This window comes from Lepidochelys kempii, chromosome 16 (assembly GCF_965140265.1).
Source record: "Lepidochelys kempii isolate rLepKem1 chromosome 16, rLepKem1.hap2, whole genome shotgun sequence".
Taxonomy (NCBI): Eukaryota; Metazoa; Chordata; order Testudines; family Cheloniidae; genus Lepidochelys; species Lepidochelys kempii.
In genome coordinates this window covers 29,541,015-29,566,249 of record NC_133271.1, presented here as the reverse complement: position 1 = coordinate 29,566,249, position 25,235 = coordinate 29,541,015, and the positions used below count along the sequence as shown (strand labels likewise).

The 25,235-nt window shown below is 42.4% G+C and overlaps 1 protein-coding gene across 7 annotated transcripts in view; it reads right to left on the bottom strand.

Moving 5' to 3' along the window:
* Window positions 1-7,393: 7,393 nt before the first annotated feature.
* The window catches only part of SLC2A8 (solute carrier family 2 member 8), a 92,216-nt gene continuing 74,374 nt past the window's right edge, over window positions 7,394-25,235 (bottom strand). For 6 of the 7 annotated variants that reach the window (XM_073314505.1, XM_073314508.1, XM_073314507.1 and 3 more), the window contains 8 exons: window positions 24,862-25,068; window positions 21,860-21,959; window positions 18,472-18,683; window positions 16,177-16,323; window positions 14,581-14,689; window positions 13,166-13,339; window positions 12,006-12,151; window positions 7,394-11,836 (listed from right to left, as the gene is read on the bottom strand). In XM_073314505.1, the coding sequence (XP_073170606.1) occupies window positions 11,690-11,836; window positions 12,006-12,151; window positions 13,166-13,339; window positions 14,581-14,689; window positions 16,177-16,323; window positions 18,472-18,683; window positions 21,860-21,959; window positions 24,862-25,068 (1,242 nt within the window). In that variant the 3' untranslated portion in view covers window positions 7,394-11,689. The remainder of the gene's footprint in view (window positions 11,837-12,005; window positions 12,152-13,165; window positions 13,340-14,580; window positions 14,690-16,176; window positions 16,324-18,471; window positions 18,684-21,859; window positions 21,960-24,861; window positions 25,069-25,235) is intronic. The other variant, XM_073314510.1, reaches the window with a different exon arrangement.

Below are 25,235 nucleotides of genomic sequence, written 5' to 3'. Positions count from 1 at the left end.
TTACCAGCAGGATAGTGAGTTTGTGTGTGTGGTTTTTGGGAGGGGGGTGAGGGGGTGAGAGAACCTGGATTTGTGCAGGAAATGGCCCAACTTGATTATCATGCACATTGTGTAGAGAGTTGTCACTTTGGATGGGCTATCACCAGCAGGAGAGTGAATTTGTGTGGGGGGGGTGGAGGGTGAGAAAACCTGGATTTGTGCTGGAAATGGCCCAACTTGATGATCACTTTAGATAAGCTATTACCAGCAGGACAGTCGGGTGGGAGGAGGTATTGTTTCATATTCTCTGTGTGTATATAAAGTCTGCTGCAGTTTCCACAGTATGCATCCGATGAAGTGAGCTGTAGCTCACGAAAGCTCATGCTCAAATAAATTGGTTAGTCTCTAAGGTGCCACAAGTACTCCTTTTCTTTTTACAGTCATTACTACTTCACTTGTTTTATAGAAATACAACTTATGTTAAGTTTAGAAGTGTGAGTAACAAGGGTGATGTCGTGGTGGGAGTCTGCTATAGACCACCGAACCAGGAATGAGGTGGACGAGGCTTTCTTCCGGCAACTAATGGAAGTTACTAGATCATAGAATCATAGAATATCAGGGTTGGAAGGGACCTCAGGAGATCATCTAGTCCAACCCCCTGCTCAAAGCAGGACCAATCCCCAATTTTTGCCCCAGATCCCTAAATGGCCCCCTCAAGGATTGAACTCACAACCCTGGGTTTAGCAGGCCAATGCTCAAACCACTGAGCTATCCCGCAGGCCCTAGTTCTCATGGAAGACTTCAATCACCCTGATATCTGCTGGGAGAGCATTACAGTGGTGCACAGACAATCCAGGAAGTTTTTGGAAAGTGTAGGGGACAATTTCCTGGTGCAAGTGCTGGAGGAACCAACTAGGGGCAGAGCTCTTCTTGACCTGCTGCTCACAAATCGGGAAGAATTAGTAGGGGAAGCAAAAGTGGATGGGAACCTGGGAGGCAGTGACCATGAGATGGTCGAGTTCAGGATCCTGACACAAGGAAGAAAGAAGAGCAGCAGAATACAGACCCTGGACTTCAGAAAAGCAGATTTTGACTCCCTCAGGAAACTGATGGGCAGGATCCCCTGGGAGAATAACATGACGGGGAAAGGAGTCCAGGAGACATGGCTGTATTTTAAAGAATCCTTATTGAGGTTACAGAGACAAACGATCCCGATGTGTAGAAAGAATAGTAAATATGGCAGGTGACCAGCTTGGCCAAACAGTGAAATCCTTGCTGATCTTATACACAAAAAAGAAGCTTACAAGAAGTGGAAGATTGGTCAAGTGACCAGGGAAAAATATAAAAATATTGCTTGGGCATGCAGGAGTGAAATCAGGAAGGCCAAATCACACTTGGAGTTGGAGCTAGCAAGAGATGTTAAGAGTAACAAGAAGGGTTTCTTCAGGTATGTTATGGTGATCGGGGGAGGTCCCAGATGACTGGAAAAAGGCTAATGTAGTGCTCATCTTTAAAAAAGAGGAGGAGGATCCGGGGAACTACAGGCCAGTCAGCTTCACCTCAGTCCCTGGAAAAATCATGGAGCAGGTCCTCAAGGAATCAATTCTGAAGCACTTAGAGGAGAGTAAAGTGATCAGGAACAGTCAGCATGGATTCAACAAGGGCAAGTCATGCCTAACTAATCTAATTGCCTTCTATGACGAGATAACTGGCTCTGTGGATGAAGGGAAAGCAGTGGACACGTTGTTCCTTGACTTTAGCAAAGCTTTTGACATGGTCTCCCACAGTATTCTTGCCAGCAAGTTAAAGAAGTATGGGCTGGATGAATGGACTATAAGGTGCATAGAAAGCTGGCTAGATTGTCAGGCTCAATGGGTAGTGATCAATGGCTCCATGTCTAGTTGGCAGCCTGTATCAAGTGAAGTGCCCCAGGGGTCGGTCCTGGGGCCGGTTTTGTTCAATATCTTCATTAATGATCTGGAGGGTGGTGTGGATTGCACCCTCAGCAAGTTTGCAGATGACGCTAAACTGGGAGGAGAGGTAGATACACCGGAGGGTAGGGATAGGATACAGAGGGCCCTAGACAAATTAGAGGATTGGGCCAAAAGAAATCTGATGAGGTTCAACAAGGACAAGTGCAGAGTCCTGCACTTAGGACAGAAGAATCCCATGCACCGCTACAGACTAGCGACCGAATGGCTCGGCAGCAGTTCTGCAGAAAAGGACCTAGGGGTTACAGTGGATGAGAAGCTGGATATGAGTCAACAGTGTGCCCTTGTTGCCAAGAGGGCCAATGGCATTTTGGGCTGTATAAGTAGGGGCATTGCCAGCAGATCGAGGGACATGATCGTTCCCCTCTATTTGACATTGGTGAGGCCTCATCTGGAGTACTGTATCCAGTTTTGGGCCGCACACTACAAGAAGGATGTGAAAAAATTGGAAAATGTCCAGCGGAGGGCAACAAAAATGATTAGGGGACTAGAACACACAACTTATGAGGAGAGGCTGAGGGAACTGGGATTGTTTAGTCTGCGGAAGAGAAGAATGAGGGGGGATTTGATAGTTGCTTTCAACTACCTGAAAGGGGGTTCCAAAGAGAATGGATCTAGACTGTTCTCAGTGGTAGCAGATGAAAGAACAAGGAGTAATGGTCTCAAGTTGTAGTGGGGGAGGTTTAGGTTGGATATTAGGAAAAAACTTTTTCACCAGGAGGGTGGCGAAGCACTGGAATGCGTTACCTAGGGAGGTGGTGGAATTTCCTTCCTTAGAAGTTTTTAAGGTCAGGCTTGACAAAGCCCTGGCTGGGATGATTTAGTTGGGTTTGGTCCTCCTTTGAGCAGGGGGTTGGACTAGATGACCTCCTAAGGTCTCTTTCAACCCGGATATTCTATGATTCTATGATACGTTAGTTGAAAGCACAAAGCCTGAAAAAAATAGTTGGTCAGAATACAGCCGTGTCTTACCTCAGCAGCCTGGTTTACTGAGAGCACATCGTCGCTGCATTCCACTTACTCTACAGGCTCCCTATAGAATGTTGAGTCATATTTAAGGCCAGCTACTTAAGGGACCTTGACTACCCTTGTCAGCTCTGCTCCTCAGGAACAATGGAACTGTACCCACCTCATGGAGAAAGCTCCTTTGTGAGGAGGCAGGCCTTTCTCAGGCTGGCCAAAGAATTTGTGCCTTACTCCTGGGGGAATTCTGCACCACTACACAATGCAGAATTTTGCAGAAATTAATGTTGGGCATGAAGAATTTCCTTTTCTCCCCACAGAAATGGGCAGCAGAGATATTGGCCACCACTAGGGGCCAGTAGACCCCCCCAACTCGCAAATAGAAGACAAGGCTTGGGGGCAGGGGGTGAGGGGAGAAATCTGGAGGGTTCTCAGCAGCTGCAGTTCCCAGCATGTCCTGAAGGAAGGAGGTGGGGGCGCACAGGAAACTCCATGCAAGCCTGGGACCCAGCATCAGGCTGTTTTTCCCTCTGAATCCCTGGGCTCTAGGCGGGTAGGGTCTGTCAGTGTCTGGGCAGGGGGCGGGCCCCGCAGCTGGCTTCTGAGAGGGTAGGGGTAGGTGATGTGAGTGTCTAGGCTGTGGGGGAGGGCCCTGCAGCTGGGCTCTGAGGGGTACAGGTTTGAGTGTCTGGGCTGGGGGGCCACCATAGTTGGTCTTTGGGGGGAGGAGGTGTGAGTGTCTGACCCCCCTGCTGGGCTTTGGGGGGGAGGGCAGAGAAGCAGGAACTGGCTTGTCATAGGGGTTTCTTTAACTTCTACTCCTTGGGGATTTTTTGTGTGTCTGTATAGTTACAGACATACTTGCTGACAGGTATTTTGAAATAAATTACCAAAATAATTGAAAGTGGTGTGATTATATAGTGTTGTTTTGAAAAATAAAATCTGAAGAATTTTGCAGAATTTTAAAATATTGTGCACAGCATTTTTAATTTTTTGGTGCAGAATTCCTCCAGGAGTAGTTCCTGCAGGAACTTTAGAATGGTGACACACTTTACCACTTTGCAAGCCAAATGAAAACTCACTTTTATCCTGTAGCATTGTTTCGTGGCACCTCACATTGTCTTTAAATAACTATAAAACAAAGCGCAAAAAAAAAAAAAAAACCTGTGGGGAGGAATGAAGGCCTACATTTGTTTTTAAACTTTGGAAGGGGGTGTAAATACCAGCATGCTGGAAATAGTGTAAGAACCTAAGTAGAATGCAGTACATGTATAGTCAACCTTTGTCACACTGTGTGGGGTGAGGGACTTGAAGTTTTGCTTCTCACAAGTTACAGAGGCTCTTTGCTTCTGGAGAGACTAGAGATGAATGTATTTATTATTAGAGGTATAGTGTGTGTGGTGGGAGATAAATCTTTATGTGGTTGTGTGCATGAATATAATAGCTGAAAGCCTATGCTGCTGCATGATCATTGCAGTTGGGCCAAGTAATCCTCCATCTATGCAGTCTCCCTCATACAACCAGCGAAATTGTTGCATGCAAAATTAGCTGTAAAGGCGGTGATTGGCAGTTACCTCTGATATCACATTGGTCTAGGACTCCTGCACAGCATAGATACATATTTTACTATAGTTGTATCCAGCATGGATGTAATTTGTAAAGTTATAATGACTGAGAACTTAAAAATTGGATGGCAACAGCCTGCTAATACCATTGATGACTGAACCTGGTGATAGTCTGAACAAAAAGAGCCCTCAACCATGCTTGTAGCTGTTTTCATCGCTTCATACTGACTCGGACATTCTTATGTCAGCCTTTTTTAGAGAGCTCTGCCTTAGGACAGGGTGTGGTATACATGGCATTATGAACCCACCAGGGCAGGATTTGCCCACCTTGCTGTTCCAAGTGCCTGCTACCTGGATTTATGTCAGCCTGTAGTCCTGCCTTTTGGGTAACTAATATCCTCTTAAATTGTTGTAGCCCTGTTGGTCCCAGGATATTAGACACACAAGGTGGCTGAAGTAATATCTTTTATTGGACCAACTTGAAGTTACTACCTCACCCACCTTGGTTCTCTAAGGCCCTCTCAAGTCCATCATTGAGGTCAGGTATGCTTGGTCATTCTAAAGATTTGAGCTGCCTTGCAAATTATTCCCTTTCAGTAGCATGAATCAATATGCTTCTAAAGAGCAACAAGATCTTTTGATAGCTTGTAGCTCGCGAGTCTGCCTCATGCCATACTGGGCACACTCATATGCCTAAGCATTTGGCCAGAATACATTTTGGAGAAAACACTCAAGTTTATTAATGCTGTCCAACAGCCAGGCTTAGACTCCTCCTTAGAAGACAGTAAATTAAAAAGCATGTGTTGGCACATACATTTATAATGATATTTCTTTCCCCTTTCATTGTGTTTTTACATCATGTTTGTAGCTTTCTATCTGTGAGAATGAACAAGAAATTGAAAATGAATATTGCTGTGATTGGTAGTTAATACACCCAGCATTTGCCACTTTAGCTAAAAAAAATCTTCTCTCATTGCCCTTCTGGGGTTGGTGAATGAGCTCTTATGGATTTTGTTTCATGATGGAATAAATTCGACCTTGAGAAATTTGGATATCATTTCTAAGATACAGGAAATTCCGGTGTTTGAGTCTTCAGCAAATGTCTTTACTAGCAGCCAGGTTACTAAATGTATTTTTAGTATTGTGACAGTACAACACTGCACTTCTGCCAGCCTGTATAATGCATGTCTGCTTTGCCCTAGTCCTACTAGTGACATTCAAATGACCAAGAGCAGCCTTTGTTTATCTGTGTAAATGTGAATTCATAACAATACTACGAGCCTTGAGGAAAAAAGAAAACAGGAATATCTTTGCACATTTATTTTACTGCCTCTTGTTTAAGTATTTAGCTAGTTGAATGGAAGATGTTAGGATTCTGAGGTTTGTACAAAGCAGTTTGTGTCAACCCTGATTTTGTTTTGTTGAAGTGCTTGAATGTTAGCAGTGGGTTATGTACCTCAATGATTTTAGACTGTTGCTGAACCTTTGTGATCTAAAAATTTAACTACCACCAAGTGTCTTAAAATCTATTGTATTGCCTCTGTTTTTAATCTCAAGTAATGTATATGTACTGTGTTTTGAATGTAGCCTGTAAAGAAAGGGAATCATTACTATAATAACTAAAGCTGTTCTAAGTGCAATAGGCCATTGTTGTGGATGAGCAGCAGGTACTTTTTTGTTCATTGAGATGTAATAAATATTTATGAAATTTGACATGAGCCTGTTGTTTGATTTTACTAATGAATTATTAGACCAATGAAGCACTGGACAGTGCTTTTTTTTCCTTTCCAAAGGTAGTAGTTTCTCCACGTTCTGATCATGTTGTTCACTCGTCTGTAGTCTGGAAGGAGTGGTGGTATTCTCATAAGGGGCAGCTTTGGGTCACTGTTTTCCCTAAGTGTTTCTAAGATTTTTTCTTCCTTAAGAGATGTTGTTGTCACTTCAGAGGAGAAGACATGTATCAGCAGGGTTTGAACAAAAGCCCTTCCTGCATTGAAGGGCTTCTAAAGTCATATTCTTTGTTCTCCCAAGCCTATTCACGGGCAGGGTTCTGCACAGGAAGATGTCTCTGCTTTGGCACCCCTCATTCCCAGACTCATGGAAGAGGGTTCCCACCCCCCCTTTGTGTGTGTGTGTGTGATAGTCTGAGTAAACTCATTCATATTTTGCACTGCAGTCAAGTTCTGTTTTCATTTCTAGTTTGTGGCCACAAATACTATATTTGGTAAATTTGCTTCGTTTTGCACATTTTACTGAATCTGCTAATGTACAGTTTGGGGCAGAGAGCTGTAGTTGTCTGGATTGCTGATGGATTTGATCCCCTTGTGACATGGATGCGTTCCCCTTCTGTTACTAGCAGAAACCAACTTTCTGGCCCACCCAGTAATTGGCTGTACTGGTAAAGAATTTCCAATCCAGTCTTACTTCCCTGTCAAGTCGACAACTCACTGATTTTTACTTCAGTCACACACTGAGCATTCCTAGCCTCCCACTACATGTGTACAACTCTCACTCTATTCTCACTCAGCCAACATTTTCTCTTGTTTTCAGGAATGATTTAGCCGGCCTTTTCAGCCTGACCCTCCTCTCAGTTACGCCTAATTTGTACCAGTGTAATGCCCTTTAAGTCAGTAGAGTTACACTGGTGTTAATGAAAGGAGAACTGGGTCCTTTACCTTTTAATTAAGTTATTCACTGAAAATACATGCCTGTTCTCCCATGCTTTTCCAGGTGCAGGTACAGAAACATTGCCCATTATGGCGCCTTTGAGCTCCTAGATGTGGGTTGGGTTGGAAGTTCTCCAAGCGCTGTGTTTTTAAGACCTGTTTAAAATGGATTTATTGCGCTGGGTTAATATGTGTTTTTAAAATTACGAAAAGTGCTTGAAGGAGAAAATTGGTGCATACATTTTATTTATTAGACTGACTCTAGAATAATGCTGCAATGTGTGCTTAACACTATGTAACAACCTGAATACTTCCTCTAGGTGGAATCCTGAACTATGGGGAAGGGACTATGTCTACCTCAGTTTGTACAGTGCCAATGGGGCCCTAATAGCTCATGTAATAGCAACTCTTCACTCAAAAGTTAATATTTCTAATAGTCTTATAAAGGTGAAATTTGTAGATAGTAGCACTAGTTTTGGCTTTTGTTAGCTATATACAGCCATGACATGCTGGTGAAACTGTTATATTATTTGTATTGCCATAGCAAAGGGAAACGTACTTTTATTTTTGGGAAATAGTTAAACAGAGATGAGGCCAGCTTATCTGCCTGGATCAGAAATAGGGCCTGTCCACCTACTCAATATTCAGCCATCGTTCCCCCCCATGGTCTTAAATTTCTTGCCACCCATGTATACTAGGGGGCCTGCATATGCAACATTTGTTTGCAACTTAAGTATATGAACATTCTGTGCCTTTAATGCTTTCATGGTTTCAGAAGGAAAACTAGGTTTCTGCTCTGACAGGGACTGTATGTTTAAAAGGAAAAGGGAAGGGGTGAAGTTAAATAAGTGTGTTTGAAGCAGAGGCTGACAGGTGCAACACACCTGATCTTTGAAGGCATTTCTGTGCAGCAGTCACGTGGGAAGCATGGGTAGTATAGATCTGGGACAGTAGCGTGATGACCTCATTTAAGGCAAAGAAAGATACTGAATTATCTCCTATCCCATTAAGTCCCATCCACCCCTGATCTCCATGGTGTGAATAAGATACAGGCAGAACCTACTGCCTTGAGACCACTGCAATTTTTTTTCTCCAGCTGAAAAATTTTAGAGATGGCATCATTTGAGCACAGGACAGGGAGGGCTGAGGTCTATTCCTGGTTTGAACACAGATTCACTGTGTGACAATGAACAAGTCCAGTAACCTTTGTGTGCCTCCAGTTTTCCCATTTATAAAATAGGCCTAATACTTAACAGAGATGTTGAAGTTTTTTTCATTTTATACCACAGTCACTCTACATCTGGAGCAAAAGTGGCATTAGGGCTACTTCTGTGTCCCTCCATCTAGCTACTCTAATCTGTCCTACCAATGAGTAAAGGCCTCTTCAGTGTCATTTCTATCTGGCTGTCTATCTCAGGCTTTTATAAGACTGTTTGAATGGTTAAATAACTCCCACTGAGATTCTACTTGTAAGTACATCTGATTAGAGAATTGTTAATATATTTCTTAAAATGTAGTTATGGAATATGGACGCTACTATGAAATTTTCTTCTTGGCCTTCTTTTGAAAATTAGTCAGTGAAAAAGGAGATATTTCCACGAGATGACCATCACTGTGAACCACAACTGTTTGTGGGTGAAGTGGGACTGTTCTTAATGTTTCCTCTGAATACTGTAGGGGTGCCTCAGTTTCCCCTGTGCACTTCTTAAGTCTCTAGGTGGTGGGATAAGGGGGTGTAATTGTTGCAGAGCAAAGGGCCAGTGTACACAAATGGCCAACACTCTGTCTCCTGGCAACTGATGGCCTGGGGCCTTCCTCCCTGCAAGGTGATAGCTAAAGGGTTGGAAAACAAAGGAATCAGGTGACCTCCTGGCCTGGGAAAGGGACAAAGCCCAGAGGGGGAGAGGGTGGAGAGCAAGTCAGTTTTGGGCTGGCTGGGGATGGGGAGTGAAGTGCAGACATGGTTGTCTGGCTCACTACCCCCCAAAATGGACCTGGCTGAGGGGTCCTTTTCTCTGTACCTACAAGATCTGTTTTAGACCATGTTCCTGTCATCTAATAAACCTCTGTTTTACTGGCTGGCTAAGAGTCACATCTGACTGCAAAGTTGGAGTACAGGACCCTCTGGCTTCCCCAGGACCCCACCTGGGTGGATTCGCTGTGGGAAGCGCACAGAGGGGCAGGGGATGCTGAATGCTCCGAAGTCACACCCAGGAAAGTGGAAGCCGTGTGAGCTTTTTGCCCTGAAGACAGTCTGCTCACAGAGAGGAGGCTCCCCCCGAGTCCTGACTGGCTTCACAGGGAGCAGTTCCAGAGCATCACTTGGGGACTCCGTGACAAGTGGTGGTAGCCGTGGGATGTACTGCACCCCGTGGACGGTGCTTCCTCCAGTAAGTGACTGGGGAGCAGTAAAATGAAGGGGGATTGATGAGGACCAGGCATGCTTAAGGCTTAGAGAGGAGTAGTTTCGGGGGGGCGGAGGAGCTATGCTTAACCCCTCTGAGTGTGTAACCAGCGAAAAGGACTGTGCAGTAATGGGGTCCCCCTGGGGACTGCGGTGAGCAGTCTCAGCGCGGAGGAGCCTGCGGCTTGGCCCTGGGAGAGAGAAGGACTTTTGCAGTAACAGGGTTCCCCTGGGGATTGCAGCGAGCGGTCCAAAGGGCAGAGGAGGCTGCAGTACGACCCTGGCAAAGAGGTGGTGACCTTGAGAAGGGCTGGCACACTAGGGGTTCTCCCGGAAAACCATGGGGAGCTGAGAGCACACAGGCCTGAGAGTCCACAGCAACTTGGGAACAGTGAAGTGATGGCCTATCACCGTCTCCTTAAGGACATTGTAATCCTGTGCAAGAAGAGAGGGTTGCGCATTGGAAAGTTCAGCAAAGCACAGCTAATTGTGCATCTGGAGGATGATGACTGCTCTAAGAAACAGATTTCTGACCCAAATGGGGCTACAGCAGGATCTGGGAGCAGCTGGAGTGGTAGCCGCTGGAGTGGTAGCCAGGTATCCCTAAGACTCCTGTCCCCAACCAGATGGGGGTCTTCACGATCGGGTTCCCCGTCAGAGAATCGGAGACTGATGGAATTGGAGCTGAGTCCGAGAGGACTGTGAGAGACAGCGAGAGCCCAAGAAAGAGCTGCAGGAGAAGCAGCAGCAGCATGAACTGGCGAGCGGAGAGGCACAGGGGACCTCGCAGGGGTGAGTAGGGATAGACCGCAGGGTGCCAATTCCACAGGGAACCTCTATATAAATTGCTGCCCCTGGTTAAGGAGCGGGGGGATGTGGATGCCCACCTCACTGCCTTTAAGCAGGCTGGCGATGTGAACCAGGGGCACTCTGCGGAAGAGCCCTGGTGTCTAACTCCCTTGCTGGGTCCCAAGGCCATAGATGCCATCAGCCAGATGGGTGGGGTGGTGGACAGGCTCCCCCTCCTGACCCCAACCTATATGGCTGTGTGGAGGCTCTTGGGTTCAGGCCCCTAGGATCCCCAGTGGGAGAGGAAGGTAATGGTCAATGGCAAGACATTCCTTGGGGGGGATGAGATCCTGGGACAGAGAGAACTGTTGTCTGGTCCCAGATGGTGCAGCCCCACCAAATGCTGAAGGGCTGTGTAACCTGGGTGAAGGTCCCAGGGATGAAGCCCCTCCCCCTACCTACTGAGCAGAAGCAACACACCTTCCATTGTCAAGTGTTACCACCTCTGAAGGTACTTATTTGAAATTTTAAAATGCTCTGGTTTTCCCAAAAGATTACAACTAAATATCATGATATTTTTCCCTGCGGTGCTCAAACCCTTTCCTGAAGTTAGGGCTCTTAGAGGGTGTTCAGCGAGTTATCAGGCATAAAACACTGGAAGAGGGCTGATGGCTAGTGCATTAATTGCAGGACTGTTGTACTCACCAAGGGCCTGGCTTTTGTTCAGTAGTCAGGCCACTACCCATACAAGCACAGATGAAGACAGTGGAAGAACTAAAATAGGATATGAAATTAATGCAGTTCAGACAATAAACAGGTTTCATTTGTACTACATACTGTGCTGAACACCAGCACAGGGCCAGGGAAGAAGGGATTCCTTCCAATTCATAAACACACAGGACTGGCTCATGTAATAAGAGAGAGAATGAATAGCATACCAGCTAATCCATTAAAAGCAGTTGTTCATAACTAATCTACAGTAGGTAAAGGGAACATTAGAAAGAGAAACAGGGACAGCCCAAATGAAGGTCCAAGACTGGGAAATGGAGAGAATAACTCACATATCACAGTGAATTAGCAGCAACTGCTACTTTGTAAACCTGAAAGAAGCTGAATGTGTACAGCATGTGAGAACAATGTTTTGGTTCTCCATATAGTGCAATTCAGATTTTTGCCAAAGTTAACAATATTGATTAAAAGTTGATTTAAACTAAGTGTAAACACATCACAAATTCACGTGCAGCCTACTAATCCAGAGGATCTTTCTTGGAAAAATTTAGGCAATAACACGAACAATAACCTAATAGGAAACTTTCCTACAGGTAAAGAACCTCAGGTCGCAGGTACTCTTCGAAAGTGAGCCTCTATTTGTTCCAAAGTCCTTCCTTTTGTTTCAGGCACATACAGGACAGTAAAAATTACATTTAGGATACAGAGGACAGAGAAAAGCCAGAAAGTGCCATAGGAAGTCAGGAAGCCCTGAAAGAAAAAGAAAATTATTAGAAAAAACAAAGCTGCATAGGACTACTTGCAATACCACATTACCAGGGAAGAGCATAGCTTAGTGATTTGCCAACAGCATCGTTTATCAACTTTCACCATCAATCATAAGGGGTAAGATTCATAATTGGGGTTACATGGTGCTTACGGTAAGATCATGAAATTCCTTGGTTATTAAAAAAGCCATAAACCAGTTTGTTAAGACACAGGCACCGCTGGAAATCCCTCTAGCTTTAAGTGGGAATATTTCAGACATCACCAACCATGGAATGGGACCCCAACCAAGGGCAAAACCTGAAATTGAAAATAAAGGTGAAAGAGTAAACTTGTTTTGCATTTAAAGAAGCAAGTTGTGAATAATGCCAAAGCCTGTTCTGTGATAAGTGTTAATTCTACCCATACTCTATCTACTGTCCTGTCAGACTGCTGTACAGGGAACATTTCACTTAGAAAGTAACAAAATGCACACTCCAAACCTGGTACATACTTGTTGCAACAACACCCCCAAAATTATTAACCCCAGCATCTGATAACATGCTGAGATAAATGAGAGGGTTTTTTGTTTGGGTTTTTTTGCTTCCTCTCTCTGAAGTGGAGGTTTGTTCAAACTAAATCTGCATTTTTAACTTCAGTTGCCCTGCACTAACTAAAGTTACCTCACTTTGACTGGTGCAGGAAGAAAAAAAAAATACTTGTTACCGGTTGCAAACAGAGTAAAAATAATAATAATAATAATAAATAATATGTAGGATCACTATCAAGCAGCATAAGCAAAGGCACAAAGCATGTTAAAAATAACTATGGGAATGGAAAACTAGTTTCCTAAACTTAAGGACCTTTGCCTTTTTGCTAGTTCAGTTGCTGCTCAGCTGTAATCTCTAAACGTTACACTGCTCAACGATCCCCTTATGCCACTGTGTCTCTTTCAAAATTTTAGTTAGAAAGGTCACTTTCTTCTAATAAAACCCAGATTCATAGCATAAAAAAAACCCCAAAAAGCCCCCAAACATATTTAAGTGCAATTTCTAAGAATGTGGTCCAGGCTGATTAATCAATATCCTACGCCCCTGCAGGAGTCCCTGCTGAGTGAAGTACAGACTGCAGAAGCAGAGTCTTATATCTTGATCCCCAAGAAGTGTTGTGCTCTCACACTTTTAGCTGAGTCAACAGAGGTCACAGGTGATCAGTACTATTGTAAGGCCATACTTGAGAACTTCCGAGGTATACAGTAGTCCTGTCTCCAGTGTTTTTATAGTTGCTGACAATTTTTTTTTTCATAGCCCCTGATTACAATGGCAGACCACTCACCAGTGATGAACAGCCCCAAGCTCACTACAGCCAACCATGCTAGGTTGTTTTCTGCTCCTGCAGATACCAAATTTGGTGTAGTCAGTAAGTCAGGTTGTGATGAATTCCTAGGGTTTGGAAGGACCACTTTACAGTACAACCCAAATGCTGCAGTGCTGATAGCCATTATGACCCCTGCAAAAGTGAAGAACAACCAACTGCAGATTTATTGCCACTTGGAAAAGATTTGTATCTGAGAGACCAGAATTGGTAAATTAAATACAAAAAAAACAACAAGCCTCTTATGGAAGTTCCTCACATTTGTGCTTTGCCCACAATGACTGTATAAGAATAGCATCCTTAGAAACTACCTCTGGAACTATTTGGTACAGGCTGACTCAGGTCAGAGATCACCAAAAAAAAAAAAAAAAAAAAAAAACACACACCACACCACACACAAAAAGTACCAGTACCTAGAATTACAACCACCTCAGCAATCACTGTGAATATACATACAATTACAGGATTCAAATATACTGTATACATATATGCATGTTTGAATCCTGCTTGATATAATTGATACTACCAAACCTACTTGTGAAATAGGCACAAGTAAACAAGAAATGTTCACTAATTTCAGAAGACAATGGTATTTTAATGTAACTAAGAAAGCAAACTGCTTCTTTGGAAAGATCTCTCCCTTGCATTATCTGAAATGAGAGATTATAATAATTATCTTTTAAATCTTAAAAAGGGAAGAAGGCAAGAGTGATGAGAGCTGGCCCAGAAAGAAAGAATAACTCTCCAGTGCAGTGTATAAGTTGATCACAACTGTTCTTCTAAATCACCAGCCTAAGTCTACAGAAGTTTCAAGCTAAGTTTTAAAATAAACTAGTTCACTGCATAATTACAAACCTTCATGCAGTAGGCTAGCAAGGATAATTTTGGTATTACAAACATTGTTCTTAAAAAGAGGACATTTACCAACAGAAACTATCTTTAAGCTTTTGCATATCTGACCCAAGTTTGGAATGTTAAAATGCAGGCAAGTTTTTGCATGATGAAAGACACTTTCTTCATTGTCCCAGCCTTTACATAAAAAGGCCTCACAAAGTGTTTAGAACTCATTGTATTGCTTCTGGATCTTAAGTTCTCAGTTATTAACTGGCAACATGGAAGCAGGATTCCTACAATGTAGGAAACAGTGGAAGTTAAGGGCACAAACCAGAGACAAAAAGATGCAGGACACTGGAGAAGTCTGGACCTAGGTCTTTAGCTCCTTCAGTCACATTCTCCAAAGAGACAGATTCTTAAGTATGGTTTGGAGAAGACAGACTAGTGTCTAGACGTTCCCTCGTCCATTTGCATTGATTCAAACCAGCCATCTCATTTCATGTGTTTTATATTTTAAGATAGAGGTTTTGGGGTTTTTTTACCTGAAATAGAAAGCAGTACTTTTCGCCCAGTTTTATCTATAATAAGTGCAGCCACAGCTGTGAAAAACACTTGTATGGAACCCACAACAACAGAGGCCATTCTGCTGTCCTGAAAGTAAGAGAAAAAAGAAATCTGTAGAAGCAATGTCATGGTGTTCAGTAAGTGATTAGGATTTTCCAGTAATGCTGCAGGCAGAAAAGAAATAGCATATTTTGTATTGCTGATTTGTATGCAGTATTGATATCTTGGTCTGATCTCTGTATTAACTAACATACTTTTCATATGAGGATCTCAAAATGCTTTTCAAGCATTAAGCCTCACCAGGTAAGTTACTCCGGGGGGGGGGGGGTTTTCTGCATCAAAATTAAATATTCTACAAAATTCTGCAATTCTCTTTTACAGTTAAACTGTGGCTTGCAGAGCCTTGCATGACCACCCACCTTCTCTACATACCCAGCAGGGAGGGGAGTCTTGGGGCTTCAACCCATTGGGATGCATCAGCTGGGGCTCGGTGCTTCATCTGAAGCCCAGAGGCGCCCCCTCCCTGCAGGACAGAAGCCCTGAGCACTGACAGACGCACCCCAGCTCTTGAATGTCTGACGATTGTCATATGCAGCTCGGCGGGTCAATAAGATTGGCCACTGCTGCTGTATATCATCCTGCTACCATAAGGTTCTGAATGGCCATACTGTGCAGATGAGAATTTCCGAGGTAGCCATGGATGATAACATTATGGTTCCATTACATGACTTTGGAAAAGTCAGAAGCAGGTAACAAGAATGTCAGGGATAGAACTTCAGATGCCCAGTTCACAACCACTGCTCTTATTAATATACACAAAGGCTCAATTTTATTCATTTCATTCAGAAAACTAACACAAGATTGTTATTAGCAGTTAATTCTCTCACAAGACTCTGTCACTGCCATACCTGTGGATGACCTGGAGATTATGCAAGAAACACAAGGAAAACTGAGGCAGTGGAGGATGAATGCATGAAAGAAGTTGATGGGAAAAAAGTCTGTATTTTTAAATAGTTTGATTCTAACATACAGAGCATATCTTTGTCGGTTAAACTGAAAACTGACACCAGACAGAAGCACTTTGCATGATGTATTAACTTAAAAATAGCATTTAATTATGACTAGTAAAATGTCCTGATCTTTCTTTAGAGATCCATGCCAGCAATTATTCCTCTCCATAGCTGTACTTTAGCTTTCACCTAACACAGGAATTTTACTTCCTCTGAAGCACACAACAGTAACCATGGCCAGAGAGATTCTGCGTGGACCTATGACCATACCAGTGGGTTTCTGGCAGCTTATACTACATTTCCCGGAAATGGAGGCAAAATTGCTGACCAGCAGCCTAATATATATTATTTTTCTTGAAGAAACTATTAATACTAAATAACCAGCCGAACAAGGACAGTCCGATGCCTACATACAAACAAAACCACGAACTGGTACAGAGACTTAACATTTTTCTAATCACTCCAACAGATTCACAAAATTCATATATGGTTTCTGTTTGGTGCATCCGGCTAAACTGCATTTATCTGTTATATTTTAGAAAGATGGAAGTGAACAAGGTTTACCTTAAAATTAGCTTCTTCAAAGATAGTTTCTGCATAAAACATAATTGCATTAATCCCTGTTACTTGCTGGAAGAACATCAGTGCCACACCAATAAGAAATGGCTTGTAGATGGCTGGATTCTTAAATTCAGCAATTCTTAGTCCATGCTATAAAGAAGACATAGGCAAAGATTCAGTGACAATTATCTGATTTGCATAACTGAATGAAGTGCCACCACTGAGATTCAGATCTATGATGCTGCATATAAGAAAGGTGGCTATTTATTTTACTGTTGTTAACACTGTTATACAATTTCCATAAATCTTGCACAAAGAATGTCATGTAAGGTATCAATGGAAAAAAGTTTGCCAAGTATGATTATCCTGTTTATAAGCATGTATCATCTTTGTATCTGAAGTTATGAATATTGGCTATGTGTTGTATTCTGCCAGATAGATTTACATCAGGGCTAAGCAGCTATGTGCTGAGGGCCCATCAGGGACACTCCACTCTTGCAATGGGCCATTGAAGAAACTCATCCTGTTCAGATAGCATTTTTTGAGGATGCTTCAGACAGCAAGGAGCTAGTGACCACCCCCTGTGATTCAGCAAAACATGTAGGAGCATATGATACACTTATGTGACCCTGGACTCTATCTTGGGACAGTAAGTTTCACATACAGGGGCTGTGGCCTTTGTTTGGGATAGTAAATTTCCACATACATGGCAGAGAATACAAAGACACCTGAGACATCTCCATTTTACTTCTTTCCTGCTCTAATTCTCTGGACTATAGATTTACAACAAAAAGAAACATCTTGAACTATGGACTGAGGACCTTCCAATCTTTTGTAAAGTCTCTCTGGTGACTTCCAAGCCAGCAGTCTATTCCATCACTGCTACAAACCTGATATAAGGACTTTGCAATCATTTGTATGTATATAATCTGTTAACCATTTATAACTCTCCTTTTCTTAATAAATCTTTAGTTACTAAGGATTGGCTGACAGTGTGATATTTGGGTAAGATCTGAAATTCATATTGACCTGGGGATGTGTGTCTGATCCTTTGGGGTTAAAAAGACCCTCACATATGGTGAAACGGGTTTTCAATAACCTCTCACTATATTAGACTTGGTTATCTGGATCAGAGCCAGGAGCTAGAATACCTAAAGGCATTTGGCTTCTGGCTAGACAGTCTGGTACTGCAGAAGCTCTTTTGTTGCTGGTTTGGTGAATCTAATTATGGAGTAAACCACCAGCTTTGGTGACATGAAAAAATGGGTGTTTATCACTACAAAAGGTTCTCTCTCCCCCCACCCCACTCTCCTGCTGGTAATAGCTTATCTAAAGTGATCACTCTCCTTACAGTGTGTATGATAATCAAGGTGGGCCATTTCCAGCACAAATCCAGGTTTTACACAGGGTTACAGATTGTTTAATTAGCTACGTTTCAAAGTAGCAGTCGTGTTAGTCTGTATTCACAAAAAGAAAAGGAGGACTTGTGGCACCTTAGAGACTAACCAATTTATTTGAGCATAAGCTTTCGTGAGCTACAGCTCACTTCATCGGATGCATCAATGAAGTGAGCTGTAGCTCACGAAAGCTTATGCTCAGATAAATTGGTTAGTCTCTAAGGTGCCACAAGTACTCCTTTTCTTTTTAATTAGCTATAAATCCAGTGTCTTTACTAAGCATCTAGCAAGGTTATGAATTCAAAATCCCAAGCTCATCTTTTTTAAAGTGTTGTGCAGGTTGCTTTTCAGAATGAGGACTGGTAAATCAGGTATTGTGTGATCACTCTGTGGAAAAAAAAGTTTTCACCAACCTCTTGTTTGTCAGTGTGAGAGAGAAGATTTTGGGCCAATACTTCTATTTCCATTTCCTCCTAGTTCTTTTTGTATTGTTCAGCTATTTAATGATCCAATGCAAGTAAGGGGCTGAAAGGATTTAGGTACCTGCTCCAAATAATTTTAAAAAATGGGATTTGAGGCCTGATTCTCCACTCCACATGCATCTGGAACACCCACTGGTCTTCAGTGGGAGCTTTGGATCCTAAGAATGTGCAAACCAGGCCACATGAGTATAGATGCAGAGAGTGTTCTAGTCTCACTTCCTATACAGTGATTTGGCAGCCAGGGGGTGGGAGGGAGAAGGGAAGAAGTCACATTTAAGATAAGTCAAGTCCTGAAACAATTAATTTCACTATTATCTCTGACCACACACACAAAGTACGTAATAACCATATTCAGCCAAATTTCTTCTTTACTGAATAAAAAAAGCTTTTAGTGTAAGCCAGAACAAAATCTTCATCACCTGCTCCTCAGCACTGGTTTCAATCTGCCTGCATTCCCATTCATGGTCCACCTTTGATCCCCGCAGAAACTGTAAAGCAGCCATAGCTTCACTGTGTTTTTTCTGGTTCAGCAGGAACCTAGGTGTTTCAGGCATGAAGGACATGAACACGAGCATTAAGCATGGTGGGAAAGAACACAGCACAGCCAGCCAGCGCCATCCAAGTACCATTCCTGAGGCAGGAAGGGGAAGGAACATAAATTAAGAGAATCAGATGACATTTGTACTCATTATAGTGAGCTGTACTAGCTCTGCTGATAAAGCAATTTGTGTACATTTTCCCTTTCCTCAAAGTGGTTCCCTGAGCATGTGCTGATTCTCCTCCTGAAGTCTGGAGAAGTTTCACTAGCCCTGCCACCTACATAGCCAGCATGGATGTGTCAAAAAAACAAATCATTCTAAACCAACCTAATTTCCTTCTTTGATGGGGTTACTGGCCAACTGAATGGGAGAAAGCAGTAGATGGGATACATCTTAATTTTAGTAAGGCTTTTGACACAGCCCTACACAACATTCTCCTAAGCAAACTAGGGAAATGTGGTCTAGATGGAATTACTAGACCATGGATGCAAAACTGGTTGAAAGACAAAGATTAGTTATCAATGGTTCACTATCAAACTGGGAGGAAGTATCTAGTGAGGTTCCACAGGAGTCAGTTGTGGATCCACTACTACGCAATATTTTCATTAATGACTTGGACAATGGAATGGAAAGTATGCTTACAAAATTTGCAGATGACATCAAACTGGGAGGGGTTGCAAGCACTTTGGAGGCTGAGCACTGAGCAGCCCCTCAGGGGTGAAAGAACAGGTTAAGGACTATTTAGAAAAGCTGGACATGCACAAATTCATGGGTCCAGATCTAATGCATCCAAGGGTGCTGAGGGAGTTGCCTGATGTGATTGTGAATCAATGGCCATTATCTTTGAAAACTCGTAGTGATTGGGGGAAGTCCCGGACGATTGGAAGAAGGCAAATATATAGTTCCCATCTTTAAAAAAGGGAAGAAGGAGAATCTGGGGAACTACAGACCAGGTAGCCTCACCTCAGTCCCTGGAAAAGTCATGGAGCAGATCCTCAAGGAATCCATTTTGAAGCACTTGGAGGAGAGGAAGGTGATCAGGAACAATCAACATGGATTCATCAAGGGCAAGTCATTCCTGACCAACCTGATATCTCATCATAGAAGGCAAACTGGCTCTGTAGATATGGGGAAAGCGGTGGACGTGATATACCTTGACTTTAGCAAAGGTTTTGATATGGTCTCCTACAGTATTCTTGCCAGCAAGTTAAAAAAGTATGGATTGGATGAATGGACTATAAGGTGGATAGAAAGCTGGCTAGATCCTCGGGCTCAGCGGGTATTGATCAACGGCTCCATGTCTAGTTGGCAGCTGGTGTCAAGCGGAGTGCCCCAGGGGTCAGTCCTGGGGCTGGTTTTGTTCAACATCTTTATTAACGATCTGGATGATGGGATGGATTTCACCCTCACAAGTTTGCAGATGACACTAAGCTGGGGGGAGAGGTAGATATGCTGAAGGGTAGGGATAGGGTCCAGAGTGACCTAGACAAATTGGAGGATTGGGCCAAAAGAAATCTGATGAGGTTCAACAAGGCCAAGTACGGAGTCCTGCACTTAGGACAGAAGAATCCCATGCACCGCTACAGGCTGGGGACCGACTGGCTAAACGGCAGTTCTGCAGAAAAGGACCTGGGGATTACAGTGGATGAGAAGCTGGATAAGTCAGCAGCATGCCCTTGTTGCCAAGAACGCTAACGGCACATTGGGCAGCATTAGTAGAAGCATTGCCAGCAGATCGAGGGAAGTGATTATTCCCCTCTATTCGGCACTGGTTAGGCCGCATCTGGAGTAGTGCATCCAGTTTTGGGCCCCCCACTACAGAAAGGATGAGGACAAATTGGAGAGAGTCCAGTGGAGGGCAACAAAAATGATCAGGGGGCTGGAGCACATGAATTATGAGGAGAGGCTGAGGGAATTGGGCTTGTTTAGTCTGCAGAAGAGAAGAGTGGGGGGGGGGGGGGATTTGATAGCAGCCTTCAACTACCTGAAGGGGGGTTCCAAAGAGGATGGTGCTGGGCTGTTCTCAGTGGTGGCAGATGACAGAACAAGGAGCAATGGTCTAAGTTGCAGTGTGGGAGGTCTAGACTGGATATTAGGAAACACTATTGAACTAGGTGGGTGGTGAAGCACTGGAATGGGTTAGCTAGGGAAGTGGTGGAATCTCCATCCTTAGAGGTTTTTAAGGCCCGGCTTGACAAAGCCCTGACCGGAATGATTTAGTTGGTGTTGGTCCTGCTTTGAGCCGGGAGTTGGACTAGATGACCTCCTGAGGTCTCATCTAACCCTAATCTTCTAAGATTAGAATTGAAAAGAACCTTGACAAATTGGAATATTGGTGTGAATTCAGCAGGATGAAATTCAATACAGACAAGTGCAAGGAAGGGCAAATCAAATGCACAACTATCAAATGGGTAATAACTGGTGAGGCAGTAGTACCGCTGAAAAGGATCTGGAGGACATTATACATCACATATTGAATGCGAGTCAACAATGTGGTGCAAATGCAAGAGAGGCTAATATTCTGGGGTGTATTAACAGGAGTGTTTTATGTAAGACATGGGAGATAGTTGTCCCACTCTACTTGGCACTGGTGAGGCCTCACCTGGATTTCGGTGTCCAATTCTGGGCACCACACTTTAGAAAAGATGTGGACAAACTGGACAGAACCCAGAGGGCAGCAATCAAAATAATAAAAGGTTTAGAAAAACCTGACCTATGAGGAAAGGTTATTTAAAAAGAAAAAAAGGCATATTTAGTCTTGAGAAAAAACAACTGGGTGGGATCTCATAACAGTCTTCCAGTATGTCAAAGGCTATTATAAACAGGCCTGTTCTCCAGGTACACTAAAGATAGAAGTAGTAATGTGCTTAAATCTGCAGCAAGGGACATTTAGGTTAGGTATTATGTAAAATTCTCTAACTTTAAGTTTCAGAGTAACAGCCATGTTAGTATGTATTCGCAAAAAGAAAAGGAGTACTTGAAGTGAGCTGTAGCTCACGAAAGCTCATGCTCAAATAAATTGGTTAGTCTCTAAGGTGCCACAAGTACTCCTTTTCTTTTTGCTAACTTTAAGTGTAGTTAAGCTCTGGAACAGTCTTCCAAGGGAGGTTGTGGAATCTTCTATTGGAGGTTTTTAAGAACACATTGGACCTCTCAGGGATGGTCTAGGTTTACTTGGTCCTACTACAGCACAGGGGCCTGGATTTGATGATCACTCAGGGTCCCTTCCAGCCCAACATGTCTATGATTCTATAACTAAGTGCAATACCTGCAACATAAGCTCCCAGTATACCAGTCACTACCGTCAGCTGAACACATGAGCCAAGTGTTCCTCGAATTTTTGAGTGGGATATTTCAGAAATATACACCTAAAAAAATATGCATAATTAGAAAATATTAACAAAATACTTTAAAAAAAAATAAGAACAGCTGATATTGAAAAGAACTTGTTAAAATACACCCATGGTATCCCAATATGAATCATAAGCAGCTACACTGGAATGACTAGATCCAGCAGTGTCACTTTTGGAAATTTAGATTGGTTCCATGAAAGGCTCTACCAAAAATACCAACAAACATGCCGAAATTAATAGAAATCAAAATGCCACAGCTTGCATAGAAGACAATAAGTTAGCATTCCAGACATGGATGCTGAATGTGAACTACAAAATAAAGTCCATGATTCTGCTCACAGATACACAGAGATGGCGCCACAGACAACTCAACTGACTTGAATGGGGCTCTGCGCACGAGGATTCATCTGCGCACAAACCTTTGTAGGTCCACGGTTTAAGACTTTAGCATTTTAATTCAACATAAAAACCTCTATACTTCCTACCCTGTTTCAGATAATGAAAATCTGATTTTGCCAGCTCTTGCCCCACCATATGCTATACTGGCAGTGTCACACCTACCACAGAACCCACTTCTAAAGTCAGTTGAGCCCTATGAGCAATTATGGAGGTGTCCGCCATGGCTCCATAGTTTTGACAGAGCTAAGTTTGCACTGAAAGCAGGGATTCATCTTCGTTACATATGAAGAATACATTGGATCCTTCCCAAAAATCAGTCCTTACTCTTTGGGCAGAGAATTAGTTTTGAGAATTTAAAAGTAAATCTATTCAAGTTAACGCAAATAAGTTAATTTTAAGATAGTCCCATAAGAAACTTCATGTTGGGTCGGGGTTCGCAATTTCCTGGGAAAAACTAGTTTAGGACAGGGTGCTGGTAAATACAGATTTAAACCAGGAAAAATAATTGCATCAGTGTGCAGCAAGCATAGAACGAATCTTTTCAAGCTTTGGATACATTCACTCAAAACTGTGGAATAGGCTCAGTCTATACACTACATCAAAGTTTGTCTTCTGCTACAGAATGCTACATGGCCAAATGGATCTAGAATGGCAGTGTGCAACTCTGCATGCTTCTCATTGCTTAACGCTTCAAGCTTACACCTCTGCATTATTGTCATTTTTCATACAAAAGTCAAACGTTTTGATTTTTGTTTATGTAATATTGAGAACTGAAATATGAGTCATGACATGTACAACTTCCTTGAGAAAAATACCAAGCCAAAACGTATAGACATTCTTACATTCCATATCATAATTATATATTAGTATTACACCCACAGCAGTTTTACATTTTATTTGTTCAACCCTTCTGCTTTATGTAACCACAATTTGAATAGGTAACTAAAACTAAGTGTAATGTGATATGTATTAATAGCATAGTCCCAACTTAAGGCAATTTCTATTTAAAAAATTAACTAGTTTTTCCCAGGGCAGTAACAACTGTGATTTTACCTGGTAAAGAAACAAAACAAAAAACACACACACACAAACATCAATCTCTGGTAAATACCAGGTCATCCCTGCATTGGGTCACAAACCTTGTGTCCCCCTAATAATTTTCGTAACAAAATAGACTTTAAAATTCCCATATAATTAAAACCTCACAGAAATCCCTCTGAGGAACAGGCTACATTTGAAGATTTTTTATTTTTTTGGTAAAGTAGGATTAGTGGTCTTCAGTGCCATTTTTCTTCATAAGGGAAAGTTGGCAAGGACAGACAAATAAGTGTTCTTTCAGATAATTCCACAAAGAACGCTTTTCTTTCAAAGTTGCTGCTGTGTCTTATAACAAACAATAAGGGCTGGAGCCAGAGGCTAATTAACTGAGGGTAGCCTGTGGCCTCAGTCCTATAGAACAGAATAGGGCAGCCCTTTTGAAAGTGAACAGCTCTGAGAGTTTCTCTGAAGTCATTAATGCATTTTAACAACAAATAAACTTTCAGTAATGGAAAATGCAGCTATAGAGTACTGCCAAGCACAAGTGTTGAAAAATAACTTTTTTTAAAGTCTCATGATTTAAGCCAATAATGAATTTTGGGTTTTTTATTTGCTGCCTAATTCCAGGGACTTAAGGTTACATTTACTTTGCAAGAGCTGGCAACACTGTGATCCCTTGAAAACTACAAATTACACTAGATCTGCTCACCAATGAGGACAAAAGGGAAGTGGAGGGGTGAAGGTAGGGGAAACTGAGGGTAGGCGAGAGGGGAAAAGTAGTGTGTGCACGCATGCGCACGCACGCGCACGCACAGGGAAAAATGAAAGTCAGGAGATAGCAGTAAACGGATGTATATACTCTGCCTGCTTTCCACCGCTCCAAAATGCTGTAAAGCAGCTACAGCCCAGTGATGAATCTGACCCTAAGAGTTTAAAAAATTTTAGAAAGATAATGATATGTAGTCTTTGTTTTATTAACAGTTTATGTATTAAACAAATAAATGTTAAGAAGGACAAGGAAATTCCCGGACAAAGACTGTTAAAATGGAGTGAAGACTGAAAATAATGTAGAATTCTAAAAAAAAAAAAAGTGTTACAGTGACATTGCACTAACAACAAGTGTTATAAATCCAGGAAATTCAGAGTTAATATTAAACTGAAAAGAAGTCCAAACATATTGAGGACTGGAAATGCCATTCGGAAACCCAAAACACTTTAGCTTTGCCTTTCAGAGAGACACCAAGAGGAAATACATGTAATCCATCTTTAAAGTCAATGCTATTTAATATAAGACCACACACACGAATATGCTATGATCATAGTCATATGGTTATTGCATGGTGTCACTACAGGGCAGAGTTAAGGTTATTTGGGTGCCATAGCTGTGGTTCCACTCCTGGTTTTAAGATTATATTATCTCATGCAACATTTTTCCAGAGTGTGCTGAATAAATAAGAAAAAATAGAACTGTTTCACTTACTGGAACAACAAGTGAAGTAATGCCACTGGCTAACCCAGTCAATATTCGTCCAATGTAAAGCATCCAGACATTCTGGGCAGATATGATAATTGTAAACCCAGACACATATGGTATTGAACACAGCATCAAACTCAGCTTCCTCCCAAGTTTATCCACCATACAGCCTCCTAGTATTCCTCCAGCAGCAGCTCCTAATGTTACTACAGACTTCAGAAAACAAGCACACACAAATAGATAAATGACTATACATTCTACAGCCTTTCAGAAAATTAATCATTGCTTTTTGGTTTAAAAGAAGATGTGCAGAAGTCATTAGACTAAGGGACAAAGACTAGCCTACCTAACCATTCATAAACTAGTCACTTTTAACAATA